This window comes from Myotis davidii, unplaced genomic scaffold (assembly GCF_000327345.1).
Source record: "Myotis davidii unplaced genomic scaffold, ASM32734v1 scaffold428, whole genome shotgun sequence".
Classification (NCBI taxonomy): Eukaryota; Metazoa; Chordata; class Mammalia; order Chiroptera; family Vespertilionidae; genus Myotis; species Myotis davidii.
In genome coordinates, this window is record NW_006299834.1 from 3,202,360 (window position 1) to 3,217,771 (window position 15,412).

Below are 15,412 nucleotides of genomic sequence, written 5' to 3' on the forward strand. Positions count from 1 at the left end.
TGAACCCTGTGAAAGGGTCATTCGACCACCCCAAAGGGGTCGCGACCCACAGGTTGAGAACCTCTGATCTAGAAGATCACAAAATCAACTCGTTAGTTACTACAGCTACCTGAACTCAAAGACTCTTGCTTGGCACTGTGTGTAAATATTAGAATAAAAATTTCAACATGTAGATACTTTCCCTATTGACTTTAATAATTTAATGTTTCCGCTCACTTTAAAAAATGGCAAAAGGAAGTGTGGGGATGTACTGGGTGACTGTCAAGCTATACTCTGCAGGACCCTCGGCTCAACCCTACGGGGGCTGTTCTTCTGGATCTGTACCTTCCTGGCTTCATCCTACCAAAAGACTGCCACCCTTTCCAAGAAAATTTACCTGGCAAATAGTGGCTGGCAGTAATACAGAAACAATCACTGAGCCTGATAATTCAGATGATTCTGAGGCCCAAATCCCTGACATCCAGAGTAACGTTAGGGCCAGCTCTGGTGGCAGTACCGTTCTGACTGCTGAAGTGATGCTGGGCCAGCATGTCACTCGTTGAACTGGCTCCTTTATGAGGAGGGAGATACATCATCAGAAATCAGGGGGCTGAATCTATACCATTGGACACTGGTGAGTCCTCTGAGAAATAGGAGAAAGGAGCAGATGCCTGAAGTAATGTCAAAGCAACCCTGGGGTCTAACCTGAGCCCATCAGGAAGCTATACTGGGCCTCCCAGTAAGGAAGGTAGGTCAGAATAAACATGGCGAGCAGAATAAACATATGACCTAAGAAAATAAACTGGTCATTGTCTAATGGTGCTTCCCAAGTGGTTGTTAGGATGGAGGGAGCTAGGTTCCTATGAGGCTGCTCTTCTACAAAAGGGCTAGTCTTTAAGTTAGCGAGGTCTGTTATAGCCTTGACTCATTCCCCTAAGATAGAATAAGACACACTAAGACCAGCCTACTGCATTGAGGTCTGAACATCAGTTCAATTAACTTTACAATACTCACAGAACCACCAAAGAAATCTAGTGGGTATCACACATTGTGCAACATTCCTGGATGAAGCACCTCAGGGCATTTCCCCACCATCACATCAGAGATAGAATGGATCATAAATTATTCATTTACTCCCCAAAAACATTTACTTACTCTAAGGACTGAATATTTTTCCCTTTCTGTTGCCTTAATTATCTTATACCATTCTCATCTCAGTTTGAACTTCTAATTGCCTCTATTTCTGGAAAACTTCAATAAGATGGTACTTTTTTAAAGATAAAAATATTAAGAATATTCTGAAAAAGGCAGAACCAATACAAATTACTATTTTCTTTAAATACCTTGAAAGGGATTTAAAACATAAAAAAACACACCCACATAAAAAACCTAAAAAAATGTTTAAAAGTAGTAAATACAAACAAGCCCTAGAAAAGACATTACTTTAGACTGAAAATTTCTTGTGAAGAATAATCGGTTAAAATGTAGTACAAAAAAAAATCTCAAAGATTAATGACACACTGTGAGTGGCCCATGTGCATTGAACAATTTTCAGTAACCTCTAAGCACTGTCTCCATTTCTTTACCTTCCACTCACTCCCCAAACTCAATGTACACTGGCTTTTGCCCTAACATCTCCCTAGGACAGTGATGGCGAACCTATCTGACACGCGAACTCATTTTTTTGGTTGATTTTTCTTTGTTAAATGGCATTTAAATATATAAAATAAATATCAAAAATATAAGTCTTTATTTTACTATGGTTGCAAATATCAAAAAATTCCTATATGTGACACGGCACCAAAGTCAAGTTAGGGTTTTTCAAAATGCTGAGATGCCGAGCTCAAAAGGTTCGCCATCACTGCCCTAGGAGCTTCTCTCCTCATTTCACAGTGACCATCATTGCTGTCTAATGCAGCGGTTGCCAACTGGAGGTCTGTGGACCACTGGTGATCCATGAGGTCTGAAAGGTTGGCGCCCGCTGGTCTAATGGGCACTCACTGGACCTTTTCTTCAACTTGACATTGCTGGCTATTCCTTTCCTCTTTGTTTTTGTAAGACTTACTCCAGCTCACTCTTCAGATTTTCTCTCTTCCTTTTTGCAGGTTTTTCATATATTTTTTTTAAGATTTTTTTTTAAATTGAGTTTTAGACAGAGAGGAAAGGAGAGGAAGAGAGAAACATTAATGTGACAGTGGAACATCAATCTGCGGCCTCCTGCACGCCCCTATACTGGGGATCAAGCCCAAAAACTGAGCATCTGCCCCAACCAGGAATCGAACCAGCAACCTTTCAGTGCACAGGATGACACCCAAGCAACGAAGGCCACACTGGCCAGGGTGGTTTCTCATACTTTTGGTCAGGGGTCAGTAAATTTTTCCTGTAAAGGACCAGAGAGCAAGTATTTTAGACTTTGCTAGCCATATGATCTTTGTCCTGACGATTCATTTCTGTACTTTTAGGACAAAAGCAGCCACAAACAATGTATAAAATGAATAAGTGTGGCTGTGTTCCAATAAAACTTTAGGACACTGAAATAGAATTTTCATATCATTTTTATTGTTGTAAAATTGTTGCTTTTATTTCCTTCCCAACCATTTAAAAATGTACAAAACATTCCTAGCTCACGGGCTGTACATCAACAGGCAGGCAGTGAGTCAGATTCGACGCTAGGGTCACAGCTGGCAACTCCTGCTTTTGACTATACCCTTAAGAGTTGCAAGATGGCAGCTGAATTTGGTCATAAGTTTAAGAAAAATCTTAATGTGAAGGTTAGGCCTGCACCCTTCCCATATTTAAGTTATTTGACCACAAACAATCCCAAGCTTAGGCTTTAACTACCACTATGTAAAAATCTTTCCCAAATTACTATCTCCAACTCAGAACTCTTCCACCCTTCCTGACACCCTCAAACTTGTTACCCTGCTCCCCTCCCATTATCTTCTGGTTCAAGGAATGGAGTCATTATCCAACCAGCTGCTCAAGTCAGAAACCTGGAAGGTGTCCATTATCTAATTACCATTATATTCTATTGAACCAAAGCATCTTTCTATCACCACTGCTCCTAAACAGGTTCAAATCCTCATTACCTCTCATCTGGCCACCTACCTGAGCCACATGTCTTATAATACCTCACATTCATTCACTCCCTAGAGAAAGCTAGTTCCATCCCTGAAGAAATAGCTCCTACCACAGTGTTAGAACACACAGGTGTCTCTTCAAGGTGTGAAGGATACTGCAAGTAATTTAGTTTGTAAATTACTTACTTGGGGAAAACCCCCACCTCAAATATCAATAAATTAGAGTAAACTCAAAATTATCCCAACCAACATGCACTCACTGTAATAGGCCTTCTAGAATAGGCTCAAAAAACAGAGTTGTGACCAATGCACTGCAATGGTCCATCACCCCAGGTATACTAATGGGAAGATGCTGTCCTGCAGGTATGTCCCAAGAAGGTAAAGGTTATGAGTTACTGCTCTGAACAAGAATATGTAAATTTTTTAAATTTATATTGAGCTCGAAGCTTTTCTGTGTTGCTTTCACTCATTATTGGTACTTTTGGGATAAGAATGGGTCTAAATGAACAAAACATCCAGCAGACATCTACCAAGGAACTGCTAAGTGTTAGGCACCAGAGGAGCCCTTAAATCTTTGAAGACAGTTACTGATCTTCCCCAGGTGGGAAGCCTTCCCTTGGGGGTTAAATATCCCTGGGTGTTTAACTTTCCTAGAGGTGACACAGGTTCACATTTCTTAACCAATCTGGCTCAGATGCCACACCGTCCACAAAGGTTTGTCTCTGTTCTTTCCATAGTGTGGTGTCTATTACAGGAACTGAGCATCCCTTTCTAGATACCATATTTTTACTAATGCATCTAAGGTCAGGTTAGCTTTTATAAACTAATCATTTCATAGATAATGCCCATCAAGACAACCATCACCTGAATAGTTTTTTAACAACGCTAAATTGCTATGTCTAAATTCCTACATTAAGTAGTCTATCTTTTAATACCTAACCTTACCCTTCACCCCTTAAATCTACTGCAGCAATCCCAGAAACTCAATTCTAAATATCCAAAAACGGGCGATATTAGCTTCTACCTGAAGTGCTTTTTATTGTCTGTTACCTGGGTAGGAGGACCAACTCTAGTCCATGCCTTCATATAACTTGCAACAGAAATTCCTGTCCTGTTCTCTCCAGAATTTTCACTTAAAAAGGAAAAACAAAACCCAATTTACCTTTGGTTTTTTGTTCCGTGACCTGCAAAATAAATGAAGAGATATAAGTCAATGAGATTTGCTTTCTAATTTGATATTATAAGACAACTTTAATTCCAGTAACTCAAGTAATTCCAGCTACCAGATACACAGACATAGTTAAAAATCCAGAAAAAGACGCTGCGAGTCAGTTCAGACATCCTTCTAAAAACAGTGGCCATCATAACTTACATGGCATCATTATGAAGGATACTAAAAGTCAGAACAAAAAGCATTCCACTCTCATTAAATGATAAAGTCCTTGAACCAGGAATGCTGTTTGCCATTTTGATTTTTAATGACTCGAGAAAAGCACATGCATGTGGCCCAGAAACTAAATTCGCCAGAGGGACAAAGAGATTCCCGTGAGTATGGACTCACACACCTGATCTCAAATCTAGAAAGCAAAAGTTCCGAGGCCCATCACCAAAGGCATCAGAGGTCATGCATGGTAGGAGAACAGGATTCAGAATCAAGCTGTGCTACTTCCTGGCTGCTCGATCTGAGTTTTCTATTTATCTGGTGACTGGAGATAATAACAGTGTCTGCTTGCAAAAGGTTGTTGTAAAGATTAAACAGATATGCTATGCCAACATTCAATAAATGTTGGCTATTTTTATCAAAGTTTATGTAAGTCAGTATGAAATACAGCAAGAGTGAAATATGTAAATTTTGAACAAATAAAGATTCCTTTGTTAAAAGTTTTTTTTTATACAGTCACTGGTATATCTTTGAAAGTGATTAACCTAAAAGGTTGGACAGGCTGAATATAATGATGGGCTATTAGAGAGTTAGGAAATTATGATTGGGAGGCATATGAAAAACTGTTTCTGCTAATAAGAGAGGAAAATAAAGAAGGGTGCCTAATTATACATGCCCTATAATACTAAAACAAAACCTCAAAGGGGCATGCATAAAAAAACATCCAAAAGAAAATACTCAAAAAAAAAAAAAAGTGCTCCAGAATTCCAATTGTGTTTATCTTACATTATTGAGATCATAGGTCATTTTGAACCCTTTTCCCAAGAGTCAATCTTCCAAAGCATTTTTATATTGTGTCTCTGACTTTTACAATAAAAATATTCATATAGAAAAGAAGAGATTTGATTATTTGTGACTAGTAATCATACTAAATTACTGCCATAGGTGTTCATAAAAACATGCTCATCTTTGGAGGGTTATGTCCTGTAGCGAACCAGCCCATTTCACAATAGATTCCAGCACACCAGTGTCAGACATTGAATCTGAATTAAACAATCTACTTGTGTGACCTCCTGGAGTGTTTTTTACATTCTTGCATTAAAAGACAAGCTAATTCTACGGTACTGAATTTCTGGTAGACAGTGTTTCCCAGTACTAATTGTTACAGAGCTGCATTCAACTGTATGCTTTTTGTATAACCCCATTTATCCAAGAATGAACAGATTCGTATCCACATACCAATCCCTTAAGGTTTATACTGTTGTAAATATTTCTTAGAATGCCATTATGAAGATCAGTTATACAGAAAGTCAATGTCGTCCCCAAGTCTAAGTGACAAACCCAAATAATGTCGATGTGTCTTATGATGTGGGTTCTGTTAAAAGAGATGTCCCCCAGATGGTGAAAAGCTGGATGATCAAAGCATGTGTTCTGCCAACACTGAACAATGATCCTTTAGTACCATCAGCCTAACGAATGTTAATGGAATCCTTCTTTGAAACCTCTCTCATGAATGGAAATCTAACAGTTTACTCAGTGATAACTCTAGAAAGAACAAACTGCCACAAACATTGAACACAATGGGAAACGGTCATGTTTAATTTCTGTGTCAAAATAATTTAATTTAGGTTTAAAAGTCAATTCTTCAAGAAAATTATGTTGCCAGCACTCATTCTTGACTATTCATTTATCAAATATTTTTCTGAGTGACTCTTACGCATCAGGCACTCACTATCCTAGTTACTAGAAATGTAAATATGAATAAAATCTTGAGAAACTTACAGTCTAATGGGGAAGACAAAAGCAAAGAAGTGATTATAAAGCAATGGGCTAGGCAGCAAAATAGATGTGGAAGTGCTAAAAAAGAACCACAAATGTTTGCTGATTGACTGACTGAAGGACTACATAATAGAACCTCTGGCACATTCTACACAATTCTTTGCATCATAGCACATTTTATGCCTCCCAGCTGAGGTGTCATCTCTATAACAAAGTTGAAAATTACTAAGACAATCACATGGTAAGCTTTTTGTTCTCTCCTTAAAACTGCTAAATCACAATTTCATTATGAAATTTCACAATAGTTCAGTATGATACAATAATATCAAAGGCCATGTGTTGGCCTAGATCCCATGTCAGCCAATCTAGAATTTTTTGAACAAAATGACTGAATTTTTATTGTTCCGAATTAACCATTTGAAATTTTACTTAGGGTGATTTTCCCAAAACTTAACCAATTTTTGATGCAGATGCAAGCACACAGAGATAGACCATCCAGCTGAATAAACTACATTCTCTGCATAAATAATCCCAATTCACTCTTTAAAATTTTTTTTAAATTTACTGATTTGATAGGTAGATAGAGAGAGGGGGGGGGGCGGGGAGGGTGGGGGAGGAGGAGAAGAGAAACACTGCTTTGCCTTTCCCCTTATTTATGCATTCACTGCTTGATCTTGTATGTGCCTTGACCAGGGGACTGAATATGCAACCTTGGTGTATCGGGATAGTGCTCTAGCCAACTGAGCTACCGGGCCAGGGCCCCAATTCACTCTTGAATAAATCCAAACCATCTTTAATTCTGATCATTTTTCCATTAGTAGAATCCACAATGAAAGTTTACAGATGCATTCTGTATTAATTGTTTCTAGATATTGACATTTTCAAGTTAAGAGAACACTATTGTCTACAGAAGAACGAGAATGAACTGCACATATCCTAGTCAGCTGCTCTAGTTGGCATCTTCTTGTTCACAGCCTTTGGTCAAGTTCCCTAATGTCCAGCCTATTAACTATCCATTCCCACAGCTGCAAAATACGATTTTTATACCAGGTTAGTAAATGAAATGCGAATGCCCTAAAGGAAAGGAAGCCTTCATTGAGATTCACTCTCCCATCACTCCAGTTGGAGGGTCAGCATGTGTGGGGCATGGGGGCAATGCCCTTAACACTGTATGGCTGGTGGGTGGAACTGCTTATTTGCAACCTCAATGTTGTGGAATGTGGCTGCACATTCAAAAGCAAGTATTTAAAAAGCATCCGGGTCATTATCTAACAATTTTAGTCAAATTCTTTACTATCAATTTAGACAATTCTAACAAGCTTAGGTTAGAAGGAACACATTAGAAGCAGGTACCCTAATAGCAGGAAGATGAGATGGTAAGCACAACACTATAAATAGAAACAGAAACAATTAAAAGCAGACAAAATCTTAAAAAGCATAGCAATCTATTATGGCACCAAACAATAAGCACTATTCCTTTTAATGAAGAAAGAATAAAATACGTTTCATAGGTTTAATATGGCAAGATCATAGGCATTCCAATTCAGAAAATATTTCCAATATTGTTTTTACTGCTGGCATTCATAAGTGAACTAATTTCAATAATTCAGAAAACTGAATTATGGGAAATGCTATATCCAACAATGCTGGGAAAACTTGCAGTGTCCCTTTTACCTTATATAGCATTGGCTGTGTTTGCCTTGAGTTTGTTCTAAATATACAGCTCCCTCTGAACCTTTTAACAGTTTTCACCTCCCTAAACTTATCTTCAATAACCTCGGACCACAGCAGGGATCCTTAAACCTGCCTCTCACGGGGAGCCCCTGCTTCCCAAGTGCTTCAGATAGTAGTAACAAGAACAGGAGGAAAATCAATTTTGCTTCCAAAAAAGAACAGAAGAAAGCAACCTTGCCAAGCCAAAGCCCACACCAGGTGATGCTTAAAAGAGTGACAAGGTGAGAGAAATGAGCTCAGACAACGTCCAGGGCAGGGGCCATGCTCAGCCACAAAGGGAGCCGGGCAAGGGGCTCAAACCATCTCTACTCCAACAGCCCCACAAGACAAACACTTCAACTAAGACTTTTCAGTTGACAGCGGTCTGCCCTTTTTTTCTTTTAGCATCTCCTTTCAAATCTCCCTAAGCAAATCCCTCAAAGCTATGCAATGATCTCTTCCTCAAAACACTAAGCAGGCCCATCAGATCCTCTGGAAGGGGGTTTCTTTATGCGATTATCAAAAGGCAGGCTCATATAAATGACAATGCTGGAAGTGGCCAGAAGAAGAGCAAACTGCATAACTTTGAAGTTATTCTACGGTATAAACTTGCTTAAGAAAATGGAGATTAATTATGACAAAAATAAGGAAATATGAGAAGAATTTAAGTGTTAGTAAATGTCTTGCCTTTCTCAATATAGTAAACCCTTGATTTTGTGGAACTTGATTTAATGAACAAAGTCCATATGTCACATGTGAAAATCAACACCTCTTAGTTACAAAATGTTTTTAACCAAGATTAGCTTATACTTAATAGGTTATTTGTTGTTATTAATTCACTGTTATTTTTAACAAATTGTAGTGAATAGGTCATATGTTGGAAAAAATACCAGTAATTTTGCTGACATAAATATTACATATCTATAACTATCGTCTACATCAGTGATAGCGATCCTCTTGAGCTCGGAGTGTCAGCATTTTGAAAAACCCTAACTTAACTATGGTGCCGTGTCACATATAGAAATTTTTTGATATTTGCAACCATAGTAAAACAAAGATTTATATTTTTGATATTTACTTTATATATTTAAATGCCATTTAACAAAGAAAAATCTACCAAAAAAATGAGTTCGCGTGTCACCTCTGACACACGTGTCATAGGTTCGCCATCACTGTTCTACATAAATCAAGAGTCACGACTTTTAAACAAAGCCTGGTGAATCATTAGCATGTGATCACACCACATCTTGAGCATGGTAACTGGTTTTATTGTCAAGGGGTGTGACTTTCTGCAGCAGTTTGTTTTTTTTAACGGTGTGAATGCCATTTTTATTAAAAAATATGTATGAATCCAGAATATATCAGTTTATTACATAATGAAAATCCAGCATTCAATTCAATAGAGAGAACAATCCTATCTAATAAAAGAGAAACATGGTAATTGGCGTATGACCACTCCCTTTCCCATTGGCTAATCAGGGTAATATGCAAATTAACTGTCAGCCAAGATGGCCGCCAGCAGCCAGGCAGCTTGAAACTAACATGAGGCTTGCTTGCTTCAGTGACGGAGGACTCCAACGTTCCCCGCCTGCTGCTGCAGGCCTCTGAGCTGCAACTCTAAGCAACTATGTAACAAATATAGAAGCTAAACAAAACCCCAGAAACCTGCTTTAGTCCGCCCTTCAGCCAGCAGGATCGCAACATTGTAAGCAAAGGCCAGAAACCTACTTTCAGCAGTGGAGGCCTAAGAGCTGGAGCCAAACCTCAGAGCTAAAGCTGGCCCAGAATAAAAAAAGAAAAACAGAAGCGGTTGGGAGCTTCAGTCACTCCCAGCCTGAAAACAGCCCTCAGCCCCTCACCCAAACTGGCCAGGCACCCCAGTGGGGCCCCCACCCTGAAGGGTGTGTGACCTGCTGCAAACAGCCATCATCCCCTCACCCAGGCTGGCCAGGCACCCCAGCAGGACCCCCACCCTGATCCAGGACACTGTTCAGGGAAAACCAGCCCACCCCCACCTGTGCATCAGGCTTCTATATAATAAAAGGGTAATATGCAAATTGACCCTAACAGCAGAACCACTGGGAATGACTGGTCACTATGACACACACTGACCACCAGGGGGCAGACGCTCAATGCAGCAGCTGCCCCCTGGTGGTCAGTGTGCTCCCACAGGGGGAGCTCTGTTCAGCCACAAGCCAGGTTGACAGCTGCCAGCACAGCGGTGGTGGCGGGAACCTCTCTTGCCTCCTCAGCAGCACTAAGGATGTCCGACTGCAGCTTAGGCCTGCTCCCCGCTGGCAAGTGGACATCCCCTGAGGGCTCCCAGGCTGCCAGAGCGATGTCTGACTGCCAGCTAAGGCCCAATTCCCTGGGGAGCGGGCCTAAGCAAGCAGGTGGACATCCCCGAGGGGTCCCAGACTGTGAGAGGTCACAGGCCGGGCTGAGGGACCCCCCCGCCAAGTGCACAAATTTTTGTGCACTGGGCCTCTAGTGTAATTATAAAAAAATAACTTTAGGACATAGCTTCACTCTATAAACCAAATCTAGAGGAGGAGGAAAACTGAGTTTGGCATCACAGAGATGATGTTTTTGGAGCTCATCTGGTCTGTTTCAATTGTCAAATGGCTGTACTGATTAGTCAGATTACATAGCAGCTTATTAAAATGGCCAGAACTTTGAATTAGGCTTTCCAATTTCTTGTTGTGATTATCTCTTTAGCCAATATCAAAGATTAACTACAAAAGAAAAGATCATGGGCCTTCACGGGACTGTGTGTCTAGTACCCCTAACTCTCTATACCTCCCTTTGCTGCAGCTTCATTCAAGATGTGTTGTTCAGAGCTGCCTTATTCTAACTTGTTTCCTGGCACAGTTGATTGGTCCAGGCTTAGGCATCTGAGATAAGCTGGCTTCCTCTGTAGCAGTTTAACTTGAGCGTGCTGATGTTCAGACCTGCGCTAGGCCACACCCCAGCCATGTGCATTTGTTTATTTGTGGTGACTAAAGAGTGCACGTATTACTAGACCTATTCAGTAAAAATTTAAAATTATTATAATACATATAGAAAACTTTTCTGTGAAACTAAACTTTTCATGCATACTTAATTTTAATTACACAAATGTGTCTACATAAGTAAAAACATGTAAACTAACTTGTCAAATTTTTAACATACGCATTCAGAAAACCTACTTTATTAAATAACGGACTTTTGACTTTAGTGGACACACTCTTGTCCAAATTAGCCCACTAATCAACAGTTTACTGTATTGTTTACTGCTGTTTTGATAAAATCAGCTGCAGTATTATTTAATAGACTTAACTGAATAAACCCACCTTCTGAGTGGCTTCTTTTTTCTTTTTATCCTCTTTCTTCCTTTTCTTGTCTTCCATTAACTGTTCTTCCCTTTCTTGCTCCTTCTCTCTGTTAAAGTAATATCAGACCAGAAAGTTAAATATCTGCTTGTAGATGGTGTGTAATGCAACAATTCATCTCTGTGACTGAGTAGAACACTGTATTTTACTTAAACTGAGAGAATGCAAAAACCACATTTAGTTATCCGTAATTTTGATTTGTTGCCCCTTTTGCAAAACATGACATTAAGTTTGGCTTCAAAGAAGTCCATTAAAGTGAGTTTTTTTGAGATCTTCCTAATAGAACACACACACACACACACACACACACACACACACACGATTAATGTATTTCCACTCATCAAAGAATGTGATGTGAATATATGAAAATATCCAATTGGCTTCTTCTGGCAATATTCTTCACAAATAACACAGACTATATTAATTCAATTATGGCACAAAGGTATTTATAATTTAGATGTTTCCCAAAACATTTTCAGAGTGATTAATATAATACTCTATGTCCTATATCTTGTGTTTTTAAGGCTGAGTGTCCTATATATCAGGTACTTTTTATTGGGTGAGTTCACCGTTGCATCTTCCTGGCACACCTGAATCAGGACAATCAGGTTTTGCTCTCCTCAATTAAAATAAAAATGATACATAATAATAAACATCCTAGTTAAAGAAATGTGATGAATCTTAAGAAACTAAGATAATGTAATTTATACCTCATATTTAAAAAGTAACTTTAAAATTTAATATTCTAATATATTACAGAATATAACCCAACATGTATTCTAATATAATATTTTATGTATATACTAGAGGCTCAGTGCATGAAATGCATGCACGGGGGCGGGGGGGGAGGTCCTTCAGCCTGGCCTACATCCTCTTGCAATCCGGGACTGCTGGCTTCGAACCGTCTCTGCCTGCCAGCCTGATCACCTCTAACCGCCCTCCCCTGCTGGCCTGATCACCCCTAACTGTTTTCCCCTGCTGGCCTGATCACCTCTAACTGCTCCCCTGCCGGCATGATAGCCCCTAACTGCCTCTGCCTCAGTCCCTGCCACCATGGCTTTGTCTAAAAGGAGGACCAGTTGACTGGAAGATGTCTGGTTCACCCAGTCTAATTAGCATATTACCCTATTATTAGTATAGATATGCCAACTTTCACTGTTATGTGTCAACTGGGAAAAATAAGTCAGGAGACCCCAGATGCTTGTTTATTGAATTTCAGAATTTGAAGGCAAGTTGGAGATATATTGGTAGTTCCCAGGTTCCCAAGTACCAAACAGTACTGGTGATTTTAGGGGATCAACACATCAAATCCATGGTGTCACAGATATTATCTAGGAAAAAGCTAAAAGTCAGATAAATTAAAGAGAAACGTTAAGGTAAAAGTTTGCATATGCGGCAAAAATCACAAAGATGGTTCCTGAAGGACTCAAGTTTGGGGAGTGGGAATCACTTTACCATACAGAAGGAACTGAGGACCAACCCCAAGTGAGCTCTCATGAGTATGTAATAAATGCTGTACTTACATAAATCAAACAACAACAGGAAAAAAATGTTTTACCTACATGTCAAGTTTGGTGGCTCTGCCCACATTCACATTTCTCCTTGTATAACATCTGAGCATAAATATACAAAAGCCTAATGTGCACAATTCACACTCTACAGGTAACTTCCATGAAAACTTTAAAATTACAATCATGGGAGAGATTTTATTGAAATTTCTTAGGTTTAGAGCTGGATTTCTCTGGAGTCAGATTATGTGTACGCCAGTCTCAGTGTGGAGCACTTGGTGAAAACCCACTCGCAGCCATGCATTAAGAAAATGGATTTACGAAAACTGCCAAGATGGATGTTGACCACCTAAGGCAGTTTGACCACAAATCCTGTTATATTTGGTTCCTAGAGCCTCTTGCTTCCTCTAGATGCGAGTGGAAGAAGATGGGGTTCCTCGTGACTCAGATACTATAACTTGGTTTTCATATTTTAAAGTGCAACTGATTACTACGAAAGAGAAAACACAACATGAATATCTCCTACTTAAACGATGCTTTAAAAAGTATTAAGTTGCATTTTTCTAAATCTACTCTAAAATTGAAAGTTCATTTATAAAATGCAATGTAAAAGAAGCGGTAAGTCTTTAATGAGACACATTCTTAAAAAACAACTAACCTTTTCAAGTATTTTTTCCTATAAACAGGTAATTTAGGGAAGGGAATTGAAATTCATGTTCACATGCAAGCAGATTTACTTCCAAAACAAATATTTTACAAAGCTTCCCAGGAGACAGGCTGTGCTTTCACTCTGATCTTTTACTGTGTATACTGGTAGAATTGAGTCTTCTCTTTAAATTTCACTTCCTTTGGAAGAATTTATTTTCTAAATCCAAACCTGAATTAAAAACCTGCCATTCACTTAATAAAGGATCACATAGTGTGGGGTTCACTTTTTTCTAACTGAGTTGTACTCTATTTAAGCTGCACATTAGCATTGTTTGGGGAGCTTTAAAATATCCCAATGCTGAGGCAGAGCCCAAGCAGAGTGAAGAAGGCATCCATGCAGGGAAGGCATCTAGGTGGTGGTGATGCAGGATTGGTTACACAAAGGATGTCTGATCAATAAATAAATATAGTTGAAGGTATAGAGGGGACTAATGGTGAAGAGCAAATAAATAAAATGTTCTCTGTAAAAAAAAAAAAAGAAAAATTAAATAAATATATTAAGATAGTGAAAGTTAGGTTTATCACCATTGCAAAAGGAGTTACCAAAATGAAAAGAGAGAATGCACCCTGTGGAGTTGGGTCAGAATTAATTATTGGCATGAACTCCTGTTTATTTTTTTAATATACTCTGAGCTACCTGCATGTTAATAATCACTTAGTAGCTGCCTCAGTAATCAGATCGACTGTCATTGTAGCATAGTGCTTGGGTTCAAGTAACCCTTATTTTAATTAATAATGGCCCCATAACACAGGTTAGTGATGTTAGCTAAAGAGAAGCCATAAAGTACATGGGTTAAGTGAAAAAGTGTATCTAGGAAAAGACATAGAATTTATAGGGTTTGGCACTCTTCATGGTTTCAGGAATTTTGGAACATATCCCTTGTGCGTAAGTGAGGAATATATCTGTGCGCGCGACACACACACACACACGCGCGCACACACACACACACACACACACACACACACACACACACACACCCCCTAGCTCTATTACTGAGAGGGCTTGAGGAACAAACATTCAAATATCAATGAACATACCTAGCATCCAGATTGTGGCTTCTAAATACCATTATTCACTAAAAAACAGAGTTCTCTGGAAAAGAGCTAATCTGGAGGTTAGGGCAAGGAAAGTACAAGATGAGCCTGGACTACTTGCTTGTCAAGAAGAAAATGTTCAAAAAATAATGAGACAGGTCAAATGGTAATAGAAAGGCCAGTTGAAGGGGATCCTATAAGCTAAACCTGGAAAATGTATTCAAAAGAAAAACCTCAAAGCAAATAACTAAATCATTTAACAAACATACACTGAGTTACTACTGCATTTCAGGCACTGACCTAAGCATTGGGGAGGAAACAGTGGGTGAGAGAGAGACAGTCCCTGCCTTCAGGAAGCTGACATTCTAGACAGGAGACAAAGCAAACAGGCAGTGCCAGGAAATCATTACAAGTGCCATGAAGAATATAAAACTGAGAAAGGGACCAGAGAGTGACTAAAAGGGAAAGGACGGGGAAGAGGTTGGGATACTTTACATAAGATGTTCACCAACGGCCTCTCTGAGGTGTTTATATCTGAGTAGAGACCTAAATGGAGAAAACTATCTGGGAAATGAGTGTCTGCCCAGGCAGAGGGAATGTAATCTAATAAAAGACAAACATACAAATTGACCATACCTTTGCTACACCTTAAGACATGCCCGCAAGCCAATCAGAGAGACTATATGCAAATTAGCCCAACCAAGATGGCGGCCAGCAGCCACGGAGCTGGAGCGAGCAGGAGGCTTGGTTGCTCCCATGATGGAGGAAGCCAAGCTTCCTGGCCGGCTCTGAGCTCCACTGAAGGCAACAAAGTTTCAATTATAGAAGGTAAATAAATCCCAGAATAAAAGAAAAAAG

General features: G+C 39.4%; 1 protein-coding gene across 4 annotated transcripts in view; it reads right to left on the bottom strand.

Moving 5' to 3' along the window:
* Positions 1-15,412, bottom strand: part of TNRC6B (trinucleotide repeat containing 6B) — a 177,582-nt gene that overhangs the window by 66,298 nt on the left and 95,872 nt on the right. For all 4 annotated transcript variants that reach the window (XM_015571923.1, XM_015571922.1, XM_015571924.1 and 1 more), the window contains 2 exons: positions 11,265-11,352; positions 4,222-4,243 (listed from right to left, as the gene is read on the bottom strand). In XM_015571923.1, coding sequence (XP_015427409.1) covers positions 4,222-4,243; positions 11,265-11,352 — 110 coding nt within the window. The remainder of the gene's footprint in view (positions 1-4,221; positions 4,244-11,264; positions 11,353-15,412) is intronic.